Raw genomic sequence first — 25,854 nt, 5'->3', positions numbered from 1 at the left:
CAGATTTGCAAATCAGACTTTATATTCGAAACACACACAACTTAAAAAGAGCTGGTTACCTGTTAAGATAATTGTAAGCTATCAATAATTTATCGAACGATGGAACCAGAAAAGGGCACCTGTTGCTATATTTAGATTATTAACATGGCTGGACATACAGCTGGGGATCCTCTTGAATGCTTCAGTGTATGTAGCTTTATTAGTTGACAGAAGAAAGTGTTTAGTAATTAGTGGAATTACACCATGTCACCACTTTACTTCTTGACAATTATAACCAACATTTTGTCTTACTTAAATTTTAAAATCGTCTGCTTAAAAATGTGATATTAAATATGAATTCCATCATGGCATCAATAACTTATGTGACTAATTTATGAGATTGGTGAAACCTGATACACTTCTGAAGAAACATGTATAATCCATACCCCTATACCTGTACTTGCTGGAAACCCCTTTTATGCAGAATTTTTAGGACCCATAACAGATCCATTTTCATTTTATCAATTTTGGATGTCTTTATCATATAGCCCCTTTGGGGAGCATAGAAATTAACAGATTTATAAGTAGGTTGGTCATACGGATGGAATTCCACAACTTGTTATACACTTCCATCGGTATGAACTTCTAATTTCTTTAGATGGTGGTCTGCACCCATCACAATTGAGTCACGATCAAGATGGTCTTTACTTTCATCTTTTGCACATATAATTAGAATTATTTAATATTAGGACGGCATTGGCCTTAATTGTGAATGAAGTCTGAAGCAAATATTACTGGGTTTTCTCTTCAATTAAGTAAACCTCATGTCATTTATCAGTTTTGCGGAGTTAGATTTGGATATTTTCATCAGTGGGAACTTTTTTTATATAACCGCAAAAAATTTTTTTAGTCATATAATGGTATTACTTCATCGGCTTCTTTACAACAAACTTTAATATAATAAAACTTATCCAATCTTTTTGAAATTTTAATTCATTGTTCCTAGGAACATGGTGGATGGCCCTATAGTTTTGGGAGGTTTTTGTCCCACCCCTTTTGGAAATAAGGGCCTAAAATGAGGAAAATAGGTGATATCATTAAAATTGATAAAAAAAAAAACAACTTATTTTTATCAGATTTTCATGATTCAGATGTTAATCATTTCCTTTTGAAATTCTGTATTGATTTTTTTACAGAGTAGGCTTCTCTTTAACTGTTATGGAGTGAAAGGGGTACAAAATTTGACTTGCCCTAAAAAATCAACTTTTGTATTATTGGTCAATCAGATTTCAGGTGTCTCTTACAGTTTTCAAGTTATAAAGGGTCAAAGGGGCCACACCCCTAAACAATCAACTTTTTAGCTCACCTGGCCAAAGGCCATGTGAGCTATTGCCATCACTTGGCGTCGTCTGTCGTCTGTCATCGTCATTAACAATTTTTCAAAACTCTTCTCCTCTGAAACTACTTGACCAATTGGAACCAAACTTGGTATGAATGTTCCTTGGGGTATCCTGCATAGAACTGGTGTGGGGATTTTTGTTCCGTCGAGAAACTTGGCCGCCATTACTAAAAATAGAACATAGTGGTCAGACAGTAGTTTTTCACATATACATGTATCACCAAAACAGTTAGGTTTAGCCAAATTCTGATAGGGTAAAAGTGTGGAACATGATGAGGTCTATCTGCGGTCAAATTTTCATTTTAATCTATGAAGCCATGTTGGAGTTATTGCCCTTTTTCAACGTTTTTTTGCTATTTTTTATGTTATTTCTTTCAAACATCTTCTCCTCTGACACTACTTGACCAATTGGAACCAAACTTGGTATGAATGTTCTTTGGAGTATCGTGCATAGAACTGATTTGGGGATTTTTGATCCAGCGAAAAATATATCCCCCTTTACTAAAAACAGAACATAGGGGTCAGACAGTAGTTTTTCACATATATCTCCAAAACGGTTAGGTTTAGCCAAATTCTGACTGGGGCAAAAATGTTCAGCATGATGAGATTTATCTGTGGTCAAATTTTCATTTTAATCTATAAAGCCATGTTGGAGTTACTGCCCTTTTTCAACTTTTTTTTGCTATTTTGAATGTTATTTCATTCAAAAATCTTCTCCTCTGACACTACTTGGCCAATTGGAACTTAACTCGGTATGAATGTTCCTTGGGGTATCGTGCATTGAACTGATGAGGGGATTTTTGATCCATCGAAAAAAACATGACTGCTGCTACTAGAAATAGAACATAGGGGTCAGACAGTAGTTTTTCGCATATATCTCCTAAATCATTAGGTTTAGCCAAATTCTGACTGGGTTGAAAGTGTTCAGCATGATGAGATCTATCTGGTGTCAAATTTTGGTGAAAATTTGTTGACCCATGTTGGAGTTATTGCCCTTTTTGGACATTTTTGCTGTTTTTGATGTTATTACTTTAAAAAAATCTGCTCCTCAGAAATTATTCTGCAAAATTCAATGAAAGTTGACATTTTTGTTTTATAGGGTATCCTTAACGAACTGACTGATTTTTGATCGCTGAAAAAATATGGCTGCCATTTCTAAAAATAGAACAATGGGGTCAGACAGCAGATTTTTGTATACATCTCCAAATCTGTTAGGTTTAGGGTTAGGTTTTCAGTTGCCGAAATGATCCTTATTATAAGGCTTACAAATGTGTCCAATGAATCAAATGGAGTAAAAATTGTCTGACAACTTGTTAGAGTTATTGCCCTTAAAAGGCAAAAATTTAACAAGGTGAGCGATTCAGGCTCCTGGGACCCTCTTGTTTATTTTTGGTTCAATTTTGAAACTTCTTTTTTATTCTTTATTACCTGCCTGCATTTTTCAATCAGATTTCAGATATCTCTAACGGTTTTCAAGTTACATGTATAAGGGGTCAAAAATGACACACCCCAAAAAAATCGGTCCAATTTCAATTTTTTTAGTGGAATCCTTGTGAAAAATCCCTGACTGCATTTTTTAATCAGATTTCAGATATCTTTGACCATTTTTAAGTAAAAAGGGATCAAAGGTGCCATATCCCAAAAAGATTTTTTTTAATTTTTGGTCTTGGGTCAGAACCTGTTGTTGTTTCCATAAAGAACTATAAGTCCCTATGCTTAAGTGTGTCAAAAACTTATATTGTGTCTACATTTGCCCCAACTGTTCAGGTTTTGACCACTGCAGTTGTATCATACTGCACTTGGCGAATGTCTTTAGTACATTATATGAAATGGATGAAACCTGAAATGCTCCTGAAGGAACAAGTTCATACCCCAATTAGTATGAAATCTGCTTGACCCAATAGAAATCTTAGTCTGATATTGCACATAATTAGTTGTAAGTTATCTAGGGAGTAAATTTACTAAAATCCCTTTTTCCCCATCTCGTAGAATGGTTTCTGGAACCACTGATTATCAGATCCTTTATTTTGATTTTGCTGTTTTTTTTTGGCTTCTCAACCTTTTAGATCTCTTCTGGAGCATTAAAGTTCCTGAAATGGCTAATGAATATCTGAAATGGTACATATATCTTTAATATGATATGAGACAAGTGTCACCTGAAATGCTGTAGAAGAAGCATGAGTTGTTAGCCTGTATTTTAGTCTTGGACCTGCTTGGTTCAATATAGTGTTATTCCCTCATTTCATATGTTTTGTTGTGATGTCATGGAATCATGGGATTTCAAGTAAATTCATGTACAAGAAATATCTTTTCTGCCATCTTGCAGAATTTTCTTTGACACATTTAAATCATTTTTTTCCCCACCCTAGCGCAACAGGGGACATCCAAAGTCAAATTTTGCTGGATTGTTAGTCACAATATTGCGATGCAGTGTTGTTTCTACAAATTTTACAGGAGTTATGGAACTTTTGCGGGAGTAGAAAAGGGGGGGGGCATGTGGCTACGCATAGCAATCTTGTTCACAACTTAAGCCATCTTGAAAAGATTGATCTAAAGAGAATTAATTTCATAATACTCTGGTTTCCTCTTGCTTGAATTGTGTTTTTTACTCTACTTCATATGAATAAAGAATACAGAAAAATGTGATCAATTACTTAATTACAGATTCCACTTGTACTGAACAAAGATCCTGAGCAGGATGAGTTAGGTAATGCTGTGACTGGACCTGATGGTAAACAGAAATATAGGTGTGGCTTTAGAATTGGAGGTGGAATAGATCAAGACAATACAAAGAGTCCACAAGGCTACCCTGACAAGGTAAACAACATATTACTGTGACCATGCTTAAAAAATTAGAATTATTTTTTTTTTAGATCTCACATCTGCAAGCATGTACTTTATCAGCCCCTTGACATGGAGACCCATCTGTTAAGGCCAAAAAAATTTTGTGTTTCAGGTAACATCTCCTTCAAAATTAGGGTAGGCGGTAGATAGGTTTTTTTCTTCTAATTTATAGATTTGTAGGACATCGAAACCTACCAGTTTTGATTATGAGGGTTATGATCGTTTTGGTATGAGGTTCCAAGTAGGGGTCAAAACAAGTTATTCAAAGAATTGAGCTTTTTAACTCTGGTAAAAGCATTTTGATGTCTAGGATATTGATCCACAATATTCTATACCATTTTGTTCATATTGGGATTGGTTTTGGGGGTTTAAACCATTTTAGGATTGAAGGATCTGGACATGGCCAGAAACAAGCATTTTCCTGATGCCTTTACAATAAATTGACTGTAAGTAAACAGATCTCTTTGAAAATGTACTACATGGTGTCTTATCATGTAAAGAAGTCAGGGATTGATTTTTGGGGTTGTGACTTGAGCTAACGACCCTAATATAATTTTTCTCCAAAATTGACAAAATCGGTAATTTCCGCCAATTTCCGGTATAATACGGATCATTTCGGTAAAACTGAAAGTACATTAAAAACCAGGTCACAATAGCGTTTGAATAGGAGACTTATTTGTATCATGTAAATCCAAGCATCAATACAGTGTACTTATATTTTGTTCAAAGTTCCTGCAAAAAATAAGTGTATTGTAATAAAAGACATAATTAATAGGTGTGTATGTTAAAAATTAAACTTTCTACTTAAAACCATACACTTTCATGACTTAAACATGATGCTATTTTACAAATATAGGCTCAACTTTAGTTAAGGAATAATAAAATAAAAAAAAAAATTAAAAAATGGAAATGCCAACTGACCTACCCCATTTTTGGGAGGAAAGTAACCCTAAACAGACATATTTTTTTTTGCCTTATCAAAATGAAAAAACGGTAAAGTTTTCTGCTATTTTGCATTAATTAAAGGAGGGGTCAAAGATCAATGGATCCAAAACACTTTGATAAGTAATTTAAGCGAAATTGTTTATTGTAGGTTTTGGGAAACATGTAACATGTAAAGATCACATGTATAGTATTTCTAAAATGCAAAAAAGGGCTTTTTCCGACAAAAGTTGACTATTTAATCACAGAACAAAAATGCCTCTAAAAATGGTTGCATTTTAGTTCATTTTCAATTATAAACAGATAATAAGACATATTACAATTTATATCTAAATATTCTTTACTGAATAACAAATAGAATAAACACAACATTCTCGATTCGATCTGCAACATGAGCTTTACAAAATGTGTTTGAAGTTGCAAATTTTCTCATATTTTAACTACTAATTATACTAAAATTGTAAAATATGAAATCAATTCCAGGACAACCTGTTCTGTTTCCAAACTGTTGGTACACAGAAAAGCATGAATATCATCCAGAGTAACTTATTTTTTGACACGATCAATATTTAAGTGCTTTTTAAGCAGATAGATAAAAGTTAGACATATTTTTTCTGTTATTCAATAATTGAGCACTTAACAATGTTCGTTTTGAGGAAATTGGTGCAAAGAATAGGATATCTATAGTCAAAACAAAGCACCAAAAATACAAAAAAAGTCATAAAAATAACATATATAAATTTAAAGAATTAATAAGCAAGCCAGGCTTGATTTTAAAAACTGGGGGTTTTGACCAGATTATTTGGTAGGATATTAATTTTAATGCCTTTCATCTGTTTTTCCTTAAACACATGTTGATCTGTTCTTATATAAATGATGTCATTCTGGATTTGAAGAGTTGTGTCCTTTACCTTAGGTCTACCTCCTTAAGAATGTTTGCTGGTCATATTAAGCCCTAAAGTAAGATTTTCAGACATCTTTGGTTTTATCCATTTCATAGCATTACTATTTTTTGCCCTTTGGTTTCTGTTAATGTTTTATTTATTAGAACTTTTTTATATTTAAAGTATTTGCACTGTTTCTGTAAGAAATCTTAAATACATGATGAAAGGGCCAAATTTAAAAGAAAATTGAAAAGAGCATTAAAATTTTAATTCACCCTGACCTGAGATCAATGTGAGCTATGCCATCACTTGACGTGCAGCACCCATCGACTGTACTCATCTGTCATCTACTATAACACTATACAATACATTGCATGTACAAGGGGTTTGCAAGATCTTGAGATTGATGATTGATCAGCAAAATGTTTACTAATGTTAAAATCTAATGTAAAAAAAATATTCATATCTGATTGTGAGCCACACATGTAAATGTCATTTGTCAGCTTACTCCACTAACATTTTATACATACATGTAGTATGGGTGTGAAATAATTTCGAGTACATGCACTAGAAATTAGATGAATTGAGTTATGTCCCCTTAGCCATTATCATAATAAAGATGGTAAAAAATGGCTAATTTTTGTACCAGTACTGTCAGATTTATTATAGGGAGCAAGAAAAAAATTATTAATGAAAGCTTTAAACTTACAAATGAGTCAAAATGAGATTGAATTTTTACAGTTGAAGCATATGATGTGAACATTTGATATTTCCATGATCATAGATGTTTTTTTTTCTTCAAAATTGAGCAAAATGCTTTCATTTGCCATGGATGAAAGAAAACAGGCACATTGAACCTCTCTATCGGTCACTTTTTCTTTTTCTACATATGTGTGCTCATGACAGACAAAAAAGGTGCAACTCAATGTCTATAGCATGATCAAGTTGTAAATAAAGCTCATTACTTCCTTTACTAAAAGCTGTAACAAGATCACTGGGGTTCTACTATAAAAAAATGTGTATCCTAAAAGTGGCTATCCTGATATGCTGGTCATTTTTTAAATTTCAATTTGGCCGATTGAAAGATCTTGTGTCCTATTTTCAGACCAAGCATCAACCTTCTATGATTTTTTTTATTTTTGGACGAATTTTTTAAAAGTTTGGACAGTGGCCATTTTGAAAGGCAGCCATGTTAGTAATCCATTCAGTCTTTTCTGAGGAGAAGCGCAGACAAGGTGGAGGTTAGAAGAAAGAATTATACAACAGAAGTAAAAACAATATGTTCTTCAACTTTTTTTGGGGAATATAATAAACTCAATTGGACAGAAATGCCATCCTGTATTAGTGTACGTAATTATTGTCTGTTGCTTAAAGCATTTCACGGAAGTTGCTTCCACCATGGATCTAACCATGAACAATGTGGAGAAAATGGAAGTAGAAGCGGGATTTAAATGGTAACCCCTGTTAGGTTGAATACTTACTCCTCTTAAACCTAAGAAATCAATGTTTTGAAACTGTATTGGACTATGGACAGCAATAACCTATGCAAACAATCCTTTTTTGAGGCTGCTGTAATGGCCCCTTGTGTTGCTGTCCTATTTCAAAGTTTCCTCATGAAGGAACCGTAAGTGAAAACACATTTAAGTCTCTTTTTCTCCAGAAGCTTTGGTAATATTTGTATAGAATGTAAAAAGATTTTTTTTTATGAGGCAACAGTTGATACAAAGCAATAAAAGCAATAATCAATCAATCAGTCAAAGGTATTACTGTGAAAGTACTTGTATTCTTGGGTACCAATTTTCGTGGTTTAGGGAAAAAATATCAGTTTGTAGATTCTTGAATTTGTTGATTTTCCAACTGTACCATACAAACAAATAGGAAATTTCCTTTTCCTTGGGAACCATATTTGGTTGTTTACAACACCCACAAAAACCACGAAAATTGATACCCCATGAAAAAAAAAAAACTTGTACAGTACTTCTTGTTGCCATAGATAAGATGCCTATAGGCCTTCTGATTGGCCAGATTCTTTTGAAACTAAAGGCACACATAATTAGTTTAACCACAACTAACTAACTAATACATAATAAGGCCTACTAATGTGGAAGGATTATTGTTTTTAGGGTACCACTTTTCTTGGAATTTGTGTTTCTGGTAAACCATAAAATTTGGTGCCAAACAACAAGGAAATTTCCCATTCATTTGTATGATAGCATTGTAAAAACCACAAATTTAAGAACCTCCCAACTTATCACTCAAATTCAGTTAAAGTGCGCAAAAGCCAATTTTTGAAGTCACAAGCTATTTTCATAGACAAAAAGCTATTTCTTGATATAGTTTAGGGTTCAAATTAATATCCAGGTTATGCCAGATTGTAAAAACATAGTTTTACAGACATTGATCCATTTCACTGTACAAAATCGATAAATATCTAAGACTTAATCCACAAAAACCCTATGTCACAAATTAAGGTTCCCCAATAAAAATTCATAGAAAAATATAAAATACTCCAAATGAAGAAAGCCCAATAAGTTTTCTAGGGCAAAAAATTGCTAGAAAACATAATTTTAACCGTTATTTTTACATCAAAAACAATTTTTTATAAAAAATTTTCACAAAATATGGATGTCCCATGAAACACAGTGAATTATGGTACAAATTTTCCTGAAGATGTAATGCAAATGTAACTGACACATACAGTAAGTCTGTGTGATGAAAAAATACCATAAAATAATAAACAAGTTGAAAATGAATGATTCACACGTGTAGGATAATGTTTTTATTGAAAAAAATACATGATTTTTACCTTTTTTCAAATGTGCATTAAATTGTGAATTACGTTACGATGTCTCTTGCATCTGTTAATGGTGGTAGCAAACATTCCATATTCTTAATTATACACACATCAATGTCAGTCATAAATGACACTTAAACAGGTTTTTCAGATTCTATATATTTTTTCACATGCTTGGTAAAATACAAATCCATGAATTACGTTACACTAAATTATGTTACGGTAATTTCTTTTAAACGGATAAAAAACACTGTTCCCCATTAATCTTAAATCATTATCAGTGACATCGCATTTCATGCAGGCACCTTTAGAAAGGAAGTTGTGACGCTGGAAAAGTTGTAACTACGTTCCTGATGTAAACATTCCCTCTAGCCGTAAGTGTACATAATTTGCGTTACCGGTGCAATTATTTAGATATTATTGATTTTCAGAAAATGGTTGGAATGAGTAATGCCGAACGGCAAAAAAAGTATAGGGAGAGAAAAAAAGAAAAAGAAGGGGAAGAGTACCTGAAAAGAGAAGTCCAAAGAGTGAAAAGATACTATGTGCCAACTTCTGAGCTATCAAATATAAAATTACTGAAACGAAGAAAGAAGATAAAAGAAAGTATGCAGAAAAGTAGACTCAAAGCAAATGAGAGTTCAGAACAACCCGAGATTGAAACGATTTCTCAAAATGGAATCGAGTCGCCATCCATCAAGGAACTGGGACCTTGCGATTCGACAACTGAAATTCAACCAAGTGCATCATCAAGTCAATCAAGAATATCATCAAGTGGACAACAACTCTTTGTAAAAATGAATTTTAACCGAGAAAGTTGTGGAACCAAACGGAAAAGGAGGAAGAACAAATCATAATTGAGGGCATACAAGAGGGGAATGTTAAGACACTAGGAACAAGAAATGCTGCACTAAGAAATAGAGTACAGAGATTGAAAGGCAAACTAGATAAATCTAGTACTGAGAAAGATTAAGATCAAACTCAACATAATGAAACAGATATTCCAATTCTGAACACTCCACAAAGGAAAGCAATATCAGAACTAAACAATCTAAATATAACCCCAAAGTCAAGAAAAAAGGTGAAACAAAAACTTGTTTTTCCGAATTGTGTAGTTGAAGATGCAGAAACCACAGTACAGGAATCTAAAGGAAAGGCTAAGCAAAAAACTACAGTAGGAATTATCTGTGGAAAACTAATTTACAAATATAGAATGGGTAGAAACTTGGGTCGACATCTCAGTGTACATAGAAAACAGCTGTTGAAAGTGAGGTTGGGAAAGACTGTTAGAAAGCAGCGTCTAACAGCTGATAGAGCTTCATAGAGAAGAAAGGTTGTGTTGTTCTTGGAAAGAGACGATAACAGTACTTGTTTGCCAGGCAAGAAAGATGCCCACAAAAATGGACAAGAGCACCTACAGAAAAGAACACTAAATGATTACATCTATAATCTACATAGAAAATTTCTTGCAGAAAACAGCGACACTGAAATTAGTTTGACAGGTTTTAGTAGGATGATACCAAAATATATCAGTACTGTAAAATTCAGCATCAGAAGAACATGTTTATGTCAAAGACACCAAAACATAGTCCTTAAGTTTAAGTCTTTGAAAACCTATGGCATGCCTATAGACAAGAACCTGATATCTATGTAGAGCAGAAAACAGACAATGAAACCATAGCCGCTATTGAAAATCTATCTGAAGAAACACTCAAGTTTGTGGAATGGAACCGAGTAGAGGTGGAGAAAAAAGGAAGGTTCTTCAAAAGAATGCAGATTGTTTTGGTAGAAAAATCCAAGGGAGAATTTGTATAACTTATGTGCTCAGAATTAATGGACTTTAGAGAGCATATTCATAGAGTCAAAGAACAGTATTAACTATCCAGATGATTAAAGAAGTTTTGCCCATGAATCAGGCAATATGTCCTATGGACTTTGCAGAGAACTATACATTTGGATTTGCAGATAAGATTCAATCAGCTTACTTTGACAAGAACTCAGTTACTCTACATCCTGTCGTAGTTTATACAAAAGATGAAACAGAAAATGAGGTAAAACATAAATCACTGGTATTGGTCTCTTATGAACTGTCTTACACCTCGTCAACAGTATTTGCGATAATGAAACAAGTTGTAACAGAAGTTAAATCAATCTTGCCAAATGTAGAAATGATTCAATACATGACAGACTCACCTACGTCTCAATACGGAAACAAAACAGATCTTATCAATAGTTGCTAATCATGATACAATCTTTACCGGCATCAAAGCATCTTGGCTCTAATTTGAAGCAGGAAAAGCGGGAAAGGACCCTGTAATGGAATCAGGGGTACTGCAAAACGACTTGCCAATATGGCTGTCAAAAGACACTGATATAATCTGGTCCGCTGATGATTTTTTCCAATGGGGAAAAACTCAGGAGAATAGTTCATTGAAGTATGTATTTGTACCAAAATCCAAATGTAATGAAGCATAGAAAGAATTGTCAAACCTTGTTGGAAAACAGGTCAAGGGTACTATACAAGTACATGCAGTTATTCTGGTAGAGGGCGTCAGAATAGCTGTTAAGAATACATCATGCTTGTGCAATGCTTGTTTTGTTGATACTCAAACCGTATCAGTATGTGATGGTTGGACAATTTACCATATGAGTTCTGACACAAACCTTGTGTGTAATATAGCAACTAACAGCAACAGTGCACAACAAGTTCCAGGCCATGCTCAGAATGATCTGATTACTGATCAAGAACCTGATGTAGATGAACCAATGAACACCAATGAACTATATAAAGTAAACAAGTATGTTGCTGCGATATATATACGACAGCAAGTTGTATCTTGGGCAAATTATAGGATATGATGAAGAAGATCAAGAATATCACATCTTTTTTATGGTTTCTGAGAAAAACTCTTTTATCCTACCAGTGCATCTGGTCCATGCTCAAAGTTTTAAGTGGAGTCCCGAGTTGCTTCTTTGCTTTTGTTACTTTGTATGTATGATTTTAGTTACTTTGTGTTCTTTGTTGTGTATGTCTGTTTTCAATGTCTGGTCTTTGTCTCTGGATTACATTCTTTTGATTACCTTGGTTCACTTGATTACTCTTTTAGATGGCCAGAAAAATCTGATAAAATTTGGATTCCGAAAAGTGATGTACTTTGTGCAATGTGAGAACCAAAGAAACAAGGAAAAATGCAAAACATGTTTAAATTTGCAGAGAAGGATTTCAAAAAGGTCAGAAACAAGGAAAAACACGGAACATGTTTAAATTTGCAGAGAAGGATCTTGAAAAGGTCAGAAACAAGGAAAAACACAGAACATGTTTAAATTTGCAGAGAAGGATCTTGAAAAGGTCAGAAATCTTTATGAAGACATTTAAAACATTTATTATTGTATGAACATATAATTAATTTCAAGTGATGTTACAATATCAGCAAAAAGTTGTTACTGTGAATTATGTTACATTTTAGTTTTGACATTCTGGTAGAAGATAACTCGTTGATCAAACATCTAATGTTTTGAAAGTATACTAGAAATATTATTTATATGTTAAACTACCGATCGAACCAATTGTACCATTATCATATCATTACATGCCACTAAAGACTTCGATATTTCTTCATGTGGAGTATAAAAATGACAAACTTAACAGATCTGATTTATTTTGTTTAAATATTACTTGCAAGGATATTGCAATTAGTTGTTTTTCATGTTTAACCTTCTAATTTTGTGATGTGTTCCAATTAAAGCATGAGAAAGCATGGTTTATACATTGCACTGTTATTAGTGAATTACATTACTAAGTCGCCCAATCCCGTTAAGCTAATTATAAACATTCTAATTGGATTTGTATGCACAGTTGTTGTCTATGTATCACCTTCAAGATGTATAAATGGAAATAGGTTGCTAAATTGGCCTTCAACCTTTGCTAATTATGTTTCCAAAGAATATTAAATATCATTTGTTTTCAATTTCATTTTGTTTTATTTTATTTTTTTTTTGACTAGATGTTATAAATTATAAATATAGAATATCTTCATAAGATAAAAAATTATGAACTAAATATTTATTTCGTGTTGTGAATTTATTGTCTATCTCTCGAATGATATCATTTGAAACGCAGTTTTGAATACCTTTTTGATGAAATTATCATTATTCAATATGGGTGTCCAGAAAAATTCACTACCAAAATACACTGTTCATGTTCCAAATTTTGTACAAGACATAAATCAACGCATCAAGAGCTATCATGAGTTTTCTTGTAATTCAAATATTGTATTATTGAAATTAAAGCATTTGAGTTGTTACTCAGTGCTCAAAATGTCCGGCCGTTTATCTATTGGGGCACTTTAACTGAATTTGAACGTAATGCATATTCAGGAGATAGTTGTTGCTTTATGCTCTGTTTATATACATATAAAAAATTTGAATTTGTCAACCAGAAAGCGTAAATGTTGAATAAAAACTTAAGTCCCTGAAAGAAAAAACAAATCACTTTCTTTAAAATTGTAAAAATATGTGCCAAAAAGTTCTCTATGAAGGAATTATCCATCAAAATTTATTTTGTTATAAATTTTTGGTGGAAAAAGTTACATTCAAGAGAATAAATTTTTTTTTTTACTTTTTAAGACACAGACTTTGAAATATCTCTACTTGATTATTTGTAGCAGAACTGCTGGATTGTCTTTAAGGTATCAGTCTTGTATTACATATTCCTGAGCGGGTGTACATCAGAACATGGAGGCTAGAAAAAATAGTGCACTTTTTTTTTGCCTTTTCCTATTTTTGTTTTTTCGCCAATGATTATCATTTTTCATCAAAAGTATAGGGTAAATATCAAGCCATGACACCAAAAGTTTGTTTCTCAGGAAAAACAGTATTTTAATAAAAAATAATGCTTCAGAAAAATGGTCTGTTTTATGAACTCATAATAAAAGTGAAAGTAAAAGAAGTGTATTTTTAGATTGACCTGTTCTGGGGTAATAAAGTTCGTGCCTTTTTTTCCTAAAATGGACCTAAAAATTATTTTTCTTCATGGATTTACATTGTCAAAAGTTTGATTGAAACTCCTTGCCTATTTTTAAAAAAAATCATGAAAATTTAAGATTTACTATAGAAGCCTATTGTGCAAAGAATTCAAGACTGAGGCCTTAATGGTATTTGTGAGAAGTATTTCCAGTAAATGGAAGAAACAAATATGCATTATTCCATGCTTCCTCTATCCTTTACCATTATAGCAAAGAGTTCTTTTTATTTTCATATGATGTGCTATACAATCTCAAAAAGTCTGATAATGATCATGATTGATAAGTCCGTGAGCATTTAAAAATCTACAATAGTCAGTTACCATTTCTCACTGTGCTTTTGTTTCAGTGAGAAAAAGTATTATTTTTAGAAATAGTCCTGGATTTTCTGAATAAAACATATGTTAGCTTGTATAATGTAGATGTTTGAATGAAGAAAGTCTTGAAAAGTGCAAAGTTAGATACTGGGGAAACACTCAAGGATTGCTTAAAGCTTTAGATTAACAGGAGTAGTTGCCCATCAGGTTTGCATGGATAACTTCCTTGGTATAAATATATTGGCTTAGTCTTATAAGTACTGGGCCTTAGTAAAATTTGAAATTGCCATTGCGTGTAGTCATGTGTTTATTTTATAACTCAGTTGTCAATAAATATGTAATTATTTATGCTTGTACATTTAGGTCCAGGTTTGAAAATCACATAAAGTCATTCTCAAAAGTACTTCAGGCTTTATGTTATATATATCAGTATACAATCAAAACTTGTCATTAGTTTACAGTGTACTCAAATTCATAATATTAACCCCGTCTTAATGTGAATTTTTTGTTATTGAAGACTTGAAAAGAATACCCTTGATTAATTTTATCTCCAATTAAAAATATTTTGCCAGAAAGAACACTGTGTATGTAAGTGCCAGGACAAAGCTTTCTACTGTAAGCATTTGAACCTATGATTAAGCCATCACATGTAGAGAACTATTTATTTACAATTTACATAGTAACAATAAACTATAGTAAAATGCTTTTGACTTTGGTTTATTTTTTCTATTTGACATACTGTTGCATAGTTTGAACTTCAGTATTCTGAATCACAGTATTTTAATTTTCTGTGATAAATATATTTTCAACAGGTCTCATTGTAAAAACAGCAAAAATATTAGTGCAGTTTTACTTGTTTATAATAGAGGATCATTGAAATAATGTACCAAAGGTTTAGTTAGACACCAGGACATGCCTCCTACAAAAACTGTCATTGGAAATGGAAAAAAATTATTTTATCTACCCTAATAAAGGGATTTTGTCTGTTAAAATTATTTGTCATCAACAGAGAAGTTTTGATTAGGTTTAAATTAAAACTGAGTTTGTTTCCCCTTACCCTATATACCCTAAAGATTGACCCTTCCCAAATAATTTTAATGTCATGCTCTAACAAGATTTTATTTAATATTCAAAGCAATTTTTCACTTCTTTGATTATGAAAAAAATTCCCCTTCCTACCTAAACAAATTCTGGAGCTATATTCAGGTAAAAAGAAACAAACATCTTTATATTATAGTATTTTAAGTGTGGCCTTACTCCTGTGTTATGATTGAAATTTTCGTGTACCTATATGCAAAAAAAAATTTAAATGTGTAGGTTGGTTTGAATTCTAATTTTCTTACTTCATGTGACAGATGTATTCAAACAACATTTTTTTCTGAAATGTTTATTATATACAGTTTAAACATGTTTAGGGGTTAAAGATAAACTTGTCTTAACCAGGCATATTCTGAAGCCCAAATCTTGAACCTTTATAAACTGAACACCTGTGTAAAACTTACAAATCAATTCAGTCTTAGAGGGTTGGTTTTGAAAAAAATTACTGTTTTAACTTCTGTAAATGCACATAAAATGGGCATAATATGTACATGTAACAATAGCATAGTAACCAGTCTCCATTTGTATTCAATGTCAGGACCAATTTAATAAAAGGTAATCTGTATTTAGTTCTACTTAATGAATGGTCGTATCCTAATTTTTTTGTAACCTTTTAGCTGAAGTATTCACTTGAAGATCATTTAGAAATCAATGCAGATACCAATTACATGCATAGATACATTTCATTTACTTCAATATATTTTGTCTATAGTATTTGTACTAGTAATCTTTATATCAGTGACACTGCAAAAATTCTTAATAAAATTCACTTGTAGTCCTATAAATCATGTATTGATCTTATAGACATCAATTCTGCTTTTCTCTCAAGATAAAAAAGATTTCTGACTGCATTAAATAAGATTTATTTGCAAGCATAAGCAAGCATATGTATGTACATTACTTATTTGTGTGGTCTAACATAAGAGTAGGTGCTTGGATATATCTATCTCCGTGCCAATGATAGAATTCAATTTCTTCCATTTTGGAGCCATATATGTCTGATAAACGCTAGTACAAAGCTTAATGTTATAATTTACAATGACTTAAGTTCTTGACATCAAGTTTTATTGTCAGTTATCATGATACTTTACCTAAATTATTCCTCTTTCTTGATCTATTAACAATCTTGACATTGTTCTAACCTGGGTCAGCCAACAATATTTGTACAGAGGAGAAAATTCATAAAACTAAAAACTGTTTTTAAACATTATAGAGTGAAATGTGTTGCCAGTACCAAGGTCCTATAAAAACAAGACTTCCTTATTTGACTTTTAATATAAACAAATAAATCTTTATAAATGTGAAATAAACTTGGCAATAAATATTGTTAAAGTTTATAATATATAAACTGATCTATATTTCTCCTTGGATGTAGACTTTGATAATACTATCATTATAACTTGGACAATTTCTTGGTTATAATCAAATGTTTTACTTTTGGTTTGCAGTATTTAATGGAACTGGAATAATCTGATATGTCTTTTTCCTTATACAAAATACAATGTAATCTGACAGCCTCTACTTTAATCCAATTGTTTGGCTAGTAATTGTTTCTTCATTTGATATTTTCAACAATGAAATAATCAGTCTGTAAATCCTCCCCCGTGTCTGTGTCGACATTAACATATATAATATTTATACTGTAGGTGTATTTTTTTAATCTTTATTTCAATGCCTATGGTTTTGTACTTCTTGATTAAATATGAAAAATGTCATTACTTTCAAATGTTAGTCTTGTTTTCCCATTATAACTGACTATTTGGTCTTTTCATTGCAAATGTACTAAAAAAGGTTTTTGTCGGTGTCGGTAACCAAAAGCACTTAAAAATGTACCCCACATGGATGTTTAAATGTATAGAAGTGTGATGTACAGAAAAAAATATGTATTTATGCCCTTTTCTTTTGGCCTGCCAGGGAGTAAAGATTTACTGCTTTATGTAATAAATATTTGTTCCATGAGCTTTCATAAGCAATTATTTGAAATCCTTCATGAAAATTATTTGACATTATACTTCAACTCATTACAGTTTTGAGCTCTATTGCAATCACTTTGTCTGTCCATTTGTCTGTCTGTCTGTCTGTCTGTTACACTTTTCTATAATAAATTTCTCAGCTCCTACTGGAGAGATTGATTAGATATTCGGTTTATTGCTTTTGTGTGATTACTTTTTCTGTGTCTCCCCTTTTCCAGGTTTGACAGAAATGGTTGAATACTTGTCAAATGAACACATTTTCTCTAGTCTCTTTTTTTTTTATTTTTGACAAATAATGGAGCACATTGGATGAATGTAAAGTTCAGAAATAGTATTGTTATGCTTATGGAACAATATCTCAGAAATGTTTGTTTTATGTTTTAGGGAATATATGTAACCTATATACATGAAGATGGTCCTGCTGCTAGATGTGGTCTGATGGTTCATGATAAAATTCTACAGGTATTTTGTAAAGTTAAAAATGATTTTTTTTTCAAAAGTCTATAATTAGCTCACATTAATCAAAAACAAACCATGGAAAATAGAGAATGAAACACAAAGCATATAGAAATAAGAGAAATTGGTGGAATGAAAAACCTTGGTTATACCAACACATGGAGCTCACCCTACTTTTATATGTCTGTCTTTTAAGACAGGACAAATTATGGTATACAGGTGACATCCATCTGTCTGTTAATTGTTCATTCGGACAATAAATCGAAAAATGCTGCCACCAATTTTTATGCAACTTTGGTTAATTTATGTGAGCTCCCTTTGATATATATTACATTTACTTTAAGATTTTTCCTTTTTGAGTTATGGGACTCTATTCATATTAAAATGGGTCAAGGTTAAGTTTTTGGTCTATAACTCAAACAACCCTGCAACAGTTTCAATGAAAATTTCTTGAATTGTCAATCTGTACTGATGAAAACTCCATATCAGTTTTTGAAAATGATTTGTTTTATTGTTTAGAGTTTTTGGATTTTATTCATAAAAAAGGGGGAATTTTGTAGTTTTCAAATGCAAATTCAATAGTGGTTCCTCCTATTTTCTTGAAATTTTGTTGAATTATTTTATTTGATTGATGTGAGCTTTTGATTTTTATCAAGTTATAGTTTTTTTTTTATTTTGAGTTGGGGACTTTATTTATAAAAAGGAGGATTTCCCATATTTGTGCAGTAACCTGAAAATGTTTTAAGCAATTTTCATGAAACTTCTTTGAATATTAGTAGATTATTTCTATTAGAGTAAGCTCCGTTTTGATTTTTTTAAGTTTTGGATTTTACATTTTTAAATTATGGGTCTCATTTCATACAAATATGGGGCAATTTCATGTTGTTTTTTTTCTATAACTCAAAAAGGCTTCCACCATAGGCCAAAATATCATAAATTGTTAATTTTCAAAAAAAATTTATTTATCATACCCTACAAATACAAATTCTGGGATTTATAGAAAGCTTTTGTCCATTCATCTTTTTAAAGTTGTTTTGCAAATTACTTAAGTTATTTGACTGGTTTTTTTTTTCTGGTCAATATATAATCCTGTATTATACATTTAATCATTTTTAAACTTGAGTGCTGTATCAAGCTTTCATACCCATCTGATCTGGATTTGATCTCTATGGACAGAGCCTGCAAAAGGAGATAATTGTACTTTGTTGAAACCTCTAAATCACATCTCTTCCTATGCCTCTTAATGAATTTTGTTGAAATTTTAAAGAATATGGGTTAAACATTATAAGGAGATGTGCAGGAATGGAAGATCCTGCAAATATTGATACTCCCTGTTTTATATTTAATATTCTCAGATAAACATTTATAGAAAGTTAAGCATTGATTGAAGATGTGTATGAAAGAAGAAAATTATTGTTGATCCCTACAAAGGGAGATATTCGAACTTGTGGGTTTTAAAATCTAATTATCTCAATTCCTCTAAAGCTACTAAAATTTCATGATTTATTTTTTAGGAAGGTTAAGGTATCTTTATAATTAAATAAAGATGTGGTTAATGGAAGATAATTATTGTTCAGGATGTTGCTCACAGTGTTAATAGTTCAGAATTTATATGTAGTTTATAATTTAAATTTTAAACTTGCATTAAAATATGTTGTTTTTTTTAGGTAAATGGACATGATATGACAGTAGTGACTCACAGAAAAGCTGTGGAATATATACAACGTAAACCTGTACTGAACATGTTAGTCTACAGAAAGGGTGTTCCAAACTTACAGAAAAACCAGCAACAACCTCAGTTCCAAGCCTATAGCCAACAACCAGACTATGCCATGCAGTATCAGTAGTCAATCATATTGAAATGTTTTACCTGTAGTTTAAAAACTATTGAAATTTTTTTTTTAATTCTAAACAGAAAAGAAGTTGCATGTTGTCATTTGCTGAAATCTATGATATGGTTATTATTATAATTTTTTTTTAATTTGTGATGAAACCATTATACTTGTACTTTTCATATGATGATGTTAGGGTCTAGTTTTAAACAATTGTGCATGAATTGAACAAAGAGATGGACTTGACCAGTTGTTGGAAAGAGAATGTCAGTGTTTTAAGTCAGGTATTTTTTTAGTGTAATCACTAACATTCAGTCATTGTGAATACAGCATATCTGCTAAATTCCCTCTTTAGAAGGTAGATTTCCTCTTTGAGAAAGTCTCCCATGTGGGAGACAGTTATTTTCCTCTTTTTCTCCCCCCTCCAAATCTTCCTCTTCGGATAAATATTGCACAAATTATGTTCTGAATTGCTTATTAAATTGATAGAAATTATGAATTATATAAATTTGAAATTGAACAATGAGAGATTGTCTACATTAAAACAGATTTTTTTATAAAGGAAGTCTTTATTTCAGATGTACTATGTATTTGGTCATCAGTCTTATCATGCAACATTCCCATATCATTTACGATTTTATTTTGCAGCAGTCTATGTACCATTTGTTTATACTGATACTCAATCTGAGCTTTCTCAATTATAAATTTGACATAAAATTTGAAACATTTTTTCATAAATCTTGAACATCAAATACTTCATAGTTTTTTCAACATGGGCAAATATTTCAGTTCAATATTTTGGTAGATGTGTAGATGCAGAACTTGACTTGGAAAGAGAATTTAAAGCAGAATTCTGTTTAGTTTTTTTTTATTTTAAACAACTCCCTATATAGTATTCACTAATATAATTTTGGAAATAGATTATGTTGAAACAACATATGTTCAGGACGTGAAACAAGCTTTCTCCTGGTAGCCCTTGGCAAGCAAATTTCATTCCAATTTTTTGCGCCTGTTCTAAGTCTAGCAAATTCTGTTTGACTTCGACTTGCCTGTTGTCGATGCTGCGAAACCTAATTTCTTATGTTTTTTTTCTGTTTAACATATCATAAGGACATGTAACTTCGGTCCAGGCCTGCTCAGTTTCAGTAGGACAGGTTTTCTTATTTCTACCCTTGATCTAGAAATTCAGTTTCTCTTGTCATTAAACCTTTGAAATTCAGCATTTAGCTGATGTTATAGGTATGTAACGGTGCTTCTTTGTATTTATAGTGTATTAGTTTGTAGTGTATGTAACCATCTTTGTATTAGAGTGTTTTAGTGCTAGTGTTTTAAAGGTAAGTTATGAAGATATGACTCATAAAACAATGCAGTGAGCAGTAAAACCTAAGGTTAGACACAAAATATCCTCTTTGTCAACTCTTTAGACTGTAGGGTTACAAATTTGTCACTATTGTACCAAGAGTAGAATTCTTCTGCACTTTAATATACATTATAAAAAAACATGACACAAACCTGTATTTATGATCTATTGTTTTAAGAGAAAAAGTTCTATTCCAAAATGAATAAAGCAATATTTTGTATTTATTGCCTATTATGTTAAAATATTTTGTCTGTAATTGACCAAATTTTCCCATGTTAGTCAGTTAAACAAATATGTATATTTTATTCTGCTTAGTACTTCCATCTTTAAACTTGACGAAACATTTGAGAAACAATTGTTTACAAAGTCTCTTTAAAAATACGTGAAGTACAAATGTATTTTATAATATTTACTTTTTTTCTCATTTTCCTTTTTTTCGAACATCGTGATGATAATTCAGAAATAAGTTATTGCATTGCTTTTTATAAGTGTTCAAATACAAAAATATTATGTCTAGTAGAATAGTTAGACTTCTTTTCTTCTACATGTTGCTGGAAACTGAAACAAAGTCCATATTTATAATTTAATATTTTGCTCTTTATAGTCTTATTTCATTCAAATATTGGCTTTAAATTTCCTTAAATCCTTGTCTTTTCCTCAACTCCAATTTCAAGCTCGCTGATTGGGCAAAATTTGAGTTCAGGATGGAATAAATGTAATATTTAGAAAACTAGACTCTGTAATAATAGGCCTTGTGATATATCAGGATTGCAGAACTAAATAATCCTTTTCTTAATTTTGAATTTGATCGACCGCTTGTGATATTTTTATCCCTACTTAAGGAGAGGTATACAGTGATCATAGTGTCTGTTTGGCTGTTTGTTTATCTACTTTTTCTTTACTGTTTCTCTGCAACTATTGATATTTTGATAGAGGCTTTATATAGGTATGCCATATTGAGGAGGGGAGCAGGGGATATCCTTAGCGAGCCATGCTCACAGTTTTTCTATTTAATGCTTACATCCACAAACCAACTACTTTAGTAACTATTTTAATAAAAAAAATCATTTGTGTACTTCTAGTAACAAAATTTTATCTAATTAATTGTATATGACAGGTTTCTGTAATGACTTGTAAGATGACAAGCAGTGTTCTCGTTAGTTATTTTGCATAATTTTACATGACACATTGGATTAAATAACACATTTTTTTCATGTTTTTGTTCAAGTTATTAGTCAAAGCCAACCAGCTTTTCAATATTCAAGGTAGTTGTTTTATAATTTTAGCTGGTCATAAACACCCGCTACAGTGGGGGATGTAGAACACAGAGAATGATACAGGAATGACACAAATATTTGTAATGATGACAGTAGGTAAAACAAACATTTCTTTGAGTCAGATTTACGTCAAACTTTGTATCATGACTAATTTTATATTCACATTTGTGCAATAAATTAATGATTTTATTCAGATTTCTATGTATTTGTTCTACAAAATCAGTAGCATGTGTGTCTTTAAAAGAAATATTTTACTGACCTCAAGTACACTTGTAGATGTACTTTGTGGTTTAGGATTTTAAAACTGAGAGTTTCCAAGATATTGAGTGCCATATACTACTGTATATCACATTTTATGTATATTTTGAAGTATGGACTATTTTAAACAAGCATATGTGGTTTAAAAGTATTCATTATCCTTGATATGTTTTATCTTAGACAAACATGGAGATTTCTTTCACGTGAAATATATGTATATTTAGAACCTAAGGTCAACAGGGTTTCTAGAGTATTAGATTTTAGTGCAGACTTAGTACTTGTATGTACTGCATGAATCTTTAACAAATTTTGTACTTTAGTTTCATGAGAACAATTTCAGGAAAAAATATTTTGCAATTAGTGTCACGTGTATTTGAATATGGACTTATCAAAATTTCATTAGCAACATTAAGTTTTAATTAGCCTTTGACTACATGGGATGCTTTTCCTGTCTATTCAAATCCTTTTGTATTTTGTCTGGCTTTGACAGTTGTTTGGAAAACATAAGTTATATATACATGTGCAAAGAAATTTATATTACAAAATCTCAATTTTGATATTACAAAATCTCAGTTTGGAATATGCCAGTTTTCAACTTTTACAGGGTTTGTTTTTATGAGATAAGATGAATGAGAATCTCAACATAACAACACTTTGACTTGGTGTTATGGAATAGTTTACTTCATGGTTTATAGTTATTATTATGACAATATATGAACAAATATAACTCATGTGTTAAGGTTTTATTTGTAGAATAAATTACTGATTTATATAGATACTACATTTCATTTGGCAACATTGGTTCAGTTTTTCCAAGCATTTTGATGTTTTTTGTTGCAATATTTTATAGAATCTGAAAAAAAATATTTTTATGCTGTTTTAGGATGACATTGTATTCTTGCCATTCAGTGAAATGTATCATATGTATCATTACTTAGCTGATTAAAGTTGTGTTATTTATCATCTGTTCTTTAAAGGGGTTCTGGTAATGACATTAGAAATAGATTTAAAAAAAAAAACAAAAAACAAGGAGCTATATAGACAAAATGAGGTTAACTAAGTAACAGTCTGTATTTTCTAACTGAATTTTAGAAAAAAAAAATGGTGATATAATTACAAGCTCATGCTTTAGACCATATTCAATTGCAATAATCCTTAATTCCAATAGTATAGTATGTTTTAATTTAACAAATTGTTTTTTTTTATTAACAATACTTTGAAAAATTAAATTGAAGCATATATTTTAATATACTGTAAGTTTGGAAACTATTTATTTGTTTTGATAATACTGCAAAAATTGCAAGAGAGTGAAATTACAGTGAAAAGAACTTTCATATGAATGAAATAGTATTTTTGTTGAGATGGCTAAAATTAGAATTGTAGGAATGACAAAATCACAATTAATAAATGAATGCAATAGTTTCCATATGTACATTGTATGAAATTAAGTACCATTCTGTGTAAGAATCAGGCAATGGGTGGCACATCATATTTCTCAATTGGGTCTTTTGCCTCAAATATATTCAATACATGTAGAAAACAACTGAAAAGCTATTTAAATTTATCCCGAAGCATCTGTGACGTAAATATTTTTTGACTGCTTATATAAGGAAAAAGTTCTGGAAAATTTTCCAGCCATTTTTCCATAGTGCATTTGAACTAAATTTGACCTATCAATATCTAAAAAAGGCAAATTTTACAAACACTTTGTCGGTTATTTTTGGAGGTTATAGGGTATAAATACTTGGTTAATGCAATAAAATCTCTCTGTTTTTTCCCTTCATGTGCCACACCTTGTACATATTTTGCCTGATTCTTAGAGAGAGGAGAACTTAAATGTGTTTTTTTAATATGTATAGTCTGTTGCTGATCAAAGTTAAGCATATCTTAGGAGCTTATTCTCCCTGGATTTTTTTATATAGATTTTTAGGGTTTTTTATTAATTTATTTATACCATTCATATCATTTGTTTTCTAAGTGTGAGTTTTTGTAAGAATCAGGCTAAGTGGGAAAAATCAGAAACATGCATGTCAAAACCCCACAGATCTTACTATGTAAGTTCACTTGATGATGCTTTCTTTATTTTTTATCTCTGCATTACTGGATTTGTTCAGAAATTTTTCAGTAGAATTTAAAAAAAATGAGGTTTTTGACAGAGTTATTTGCCCTTGAAATGTTCATTTCAGTACATTTCAATGAAATTATAACTCAATCTACCAGAATTGTACTAAAAAATCTAGTCTTTTTTTCCTCAATTCTGATGGTGCAAATAGTCAAATTAAATTTTCAAAATGATTGGCTTTTTTCATAACATGTTTCATTCACTGCCTGATTTTTTCAAAGACTGACACTTTCGTAAGTAATTGTAGTTATTTACATTTTATTCAGAATTTTGGGAATATATCAGCATCATACTTTAGACTTATTAATTCCCTTAATTATAATTAAGAATTTGAAAATTTGGATTATATGCTTGGAGCTAATAAGTATGGTCATTTATACAGTGTAAATGGATGAAACTATCATTCTCTTGGTAACCAAGTAAGAATAATATGGTATGCAGAAGTAGCATTTTTACCTGAAAACTTTGCATGAAATGTATTTCTATCCATCAACACTTTCAATGAGAAGTTTTATGGAAACATTAGAATATAAATGTAAAAGGACACAAATCTTGTTTTAAAAATTGTTCATAGTCATATTTATTGGCACAATTTAGGTTACAATGTTTTGTATGAATTTTGAATGCCACTAGAAATACTAGAATTTTGCAAGTGGAAGTGAGTAATTTTTTGGTCTTTTTGGCAAATTATGCTACATTATGGTTTAATTTCATTGCAACAGAGCTGATATAACTGCCATGTATTATGGACCATTGTATTTGTGTTGTATTTTTTTTCATTTGCTTACCAGATTTATATGTTATATATTGGTTGATTATGGAAGGATGTATTATAACAAAGGAAAGGCGAGATGATGGCTTGTCTTGGTTGTTAGATTATTTTTTAGTAAATATTTTATTTATGATAGTTTCAGTCTTGTTTTATATAGCCATACTTTAAAGATGTTTCCCAAGCTATAGTTGAGGTATTACTTACCACCCTTTACAGGTGTTTCACATGCTGTAATTGAGGTATTACTTGCTACCCTTTACAGATGACTCACATGTTGTAGTTGAGGTATTACTTACTACCCTTTACAGATGTTTCCCATGCTGTAGTTGAGGTATTACTTACTACCCTTACAGATGTTTCCCATGCTGTATTTGAAGTATAACTTACCACCCTTTACAGATGTTTCCCATGCTGTAATTGAGGTATTACTTACTACCCTTTACAGATGTTTCCCATGCTGTAGTTGAGGTATTACTTACTACCCTTTACAGATGTTTCCCATGCTGTATTTGAAGTATAACTTACC

General features: G+C 31.2%; 1 protein-coding gene across 3 annotated transcripts; it reads left to right on the top strand.

The window, feature by feature from the left end:
- The first annotated feature begins 94 nt into the window (after window positions 1-94).
- Window positions 95-25,463, top strand: LOC148628939 (tax1-binding protein 3 homolog). Of its 3 annotated transcripts, none has more exons than XR_015914561.1 (4): window positions 95-186; window positions 4,043-4,195; window positions 9,274-11,640; window positions 11,950-16,011. XR_015914561.1 is itself a non-coding variant. In XM_088541165.1 (4 exons), the coding sequence occupies exons 1-4, from the start codon at window positions 145-147 to the stop codon at window positions 19,552-19,554; spliced, it is 453 nt and encodes a 150-aa protein (XP_088397291.1). In that variant the 5' UTR covers window positions 95-144; the 3' UTR covers window positions 19,555-25,463. The 3 variants fall into 3 exon arrangements, 2 of the variants coding, with proteins under 2 accessions (XP_088397291.1, XP_088397277.1); XM_088541165.1 differs by lacking the exons at window positions 9,274-11,640; window positions 11,950-16,011 and adding exons at window positions 17,636-17,713; window positions 19,375-25,463; XM_088541151.1 differs by having other exon boundaries at window positions 9,274-16,011.
- The last annotated feature ends 391 nt before the right edge of the window (window positions 25,464-25,854 follow it).

This window comes from Perna viridis, chromosome 1 (genome assembly GCF_037379345.1).
Source record: "Perna viridis isolate PV_CMFRI_1.1 ecotype Kerala chromosome 1, ASM3737934v1, whole genome shotgun sequence".
In the NCBI taxonomy this organism is placed as follows: domain Eukaryota; kingdom Metazoa; phylum Mollusca; class Bivalvia; order Mytilida; family Mytilidae; genus Perna; species Perna viridis.
Note: the sequence above shows the minus strand (reverse complement) of the source record. Positions and strands in the feature narration are given on the sequence as shown.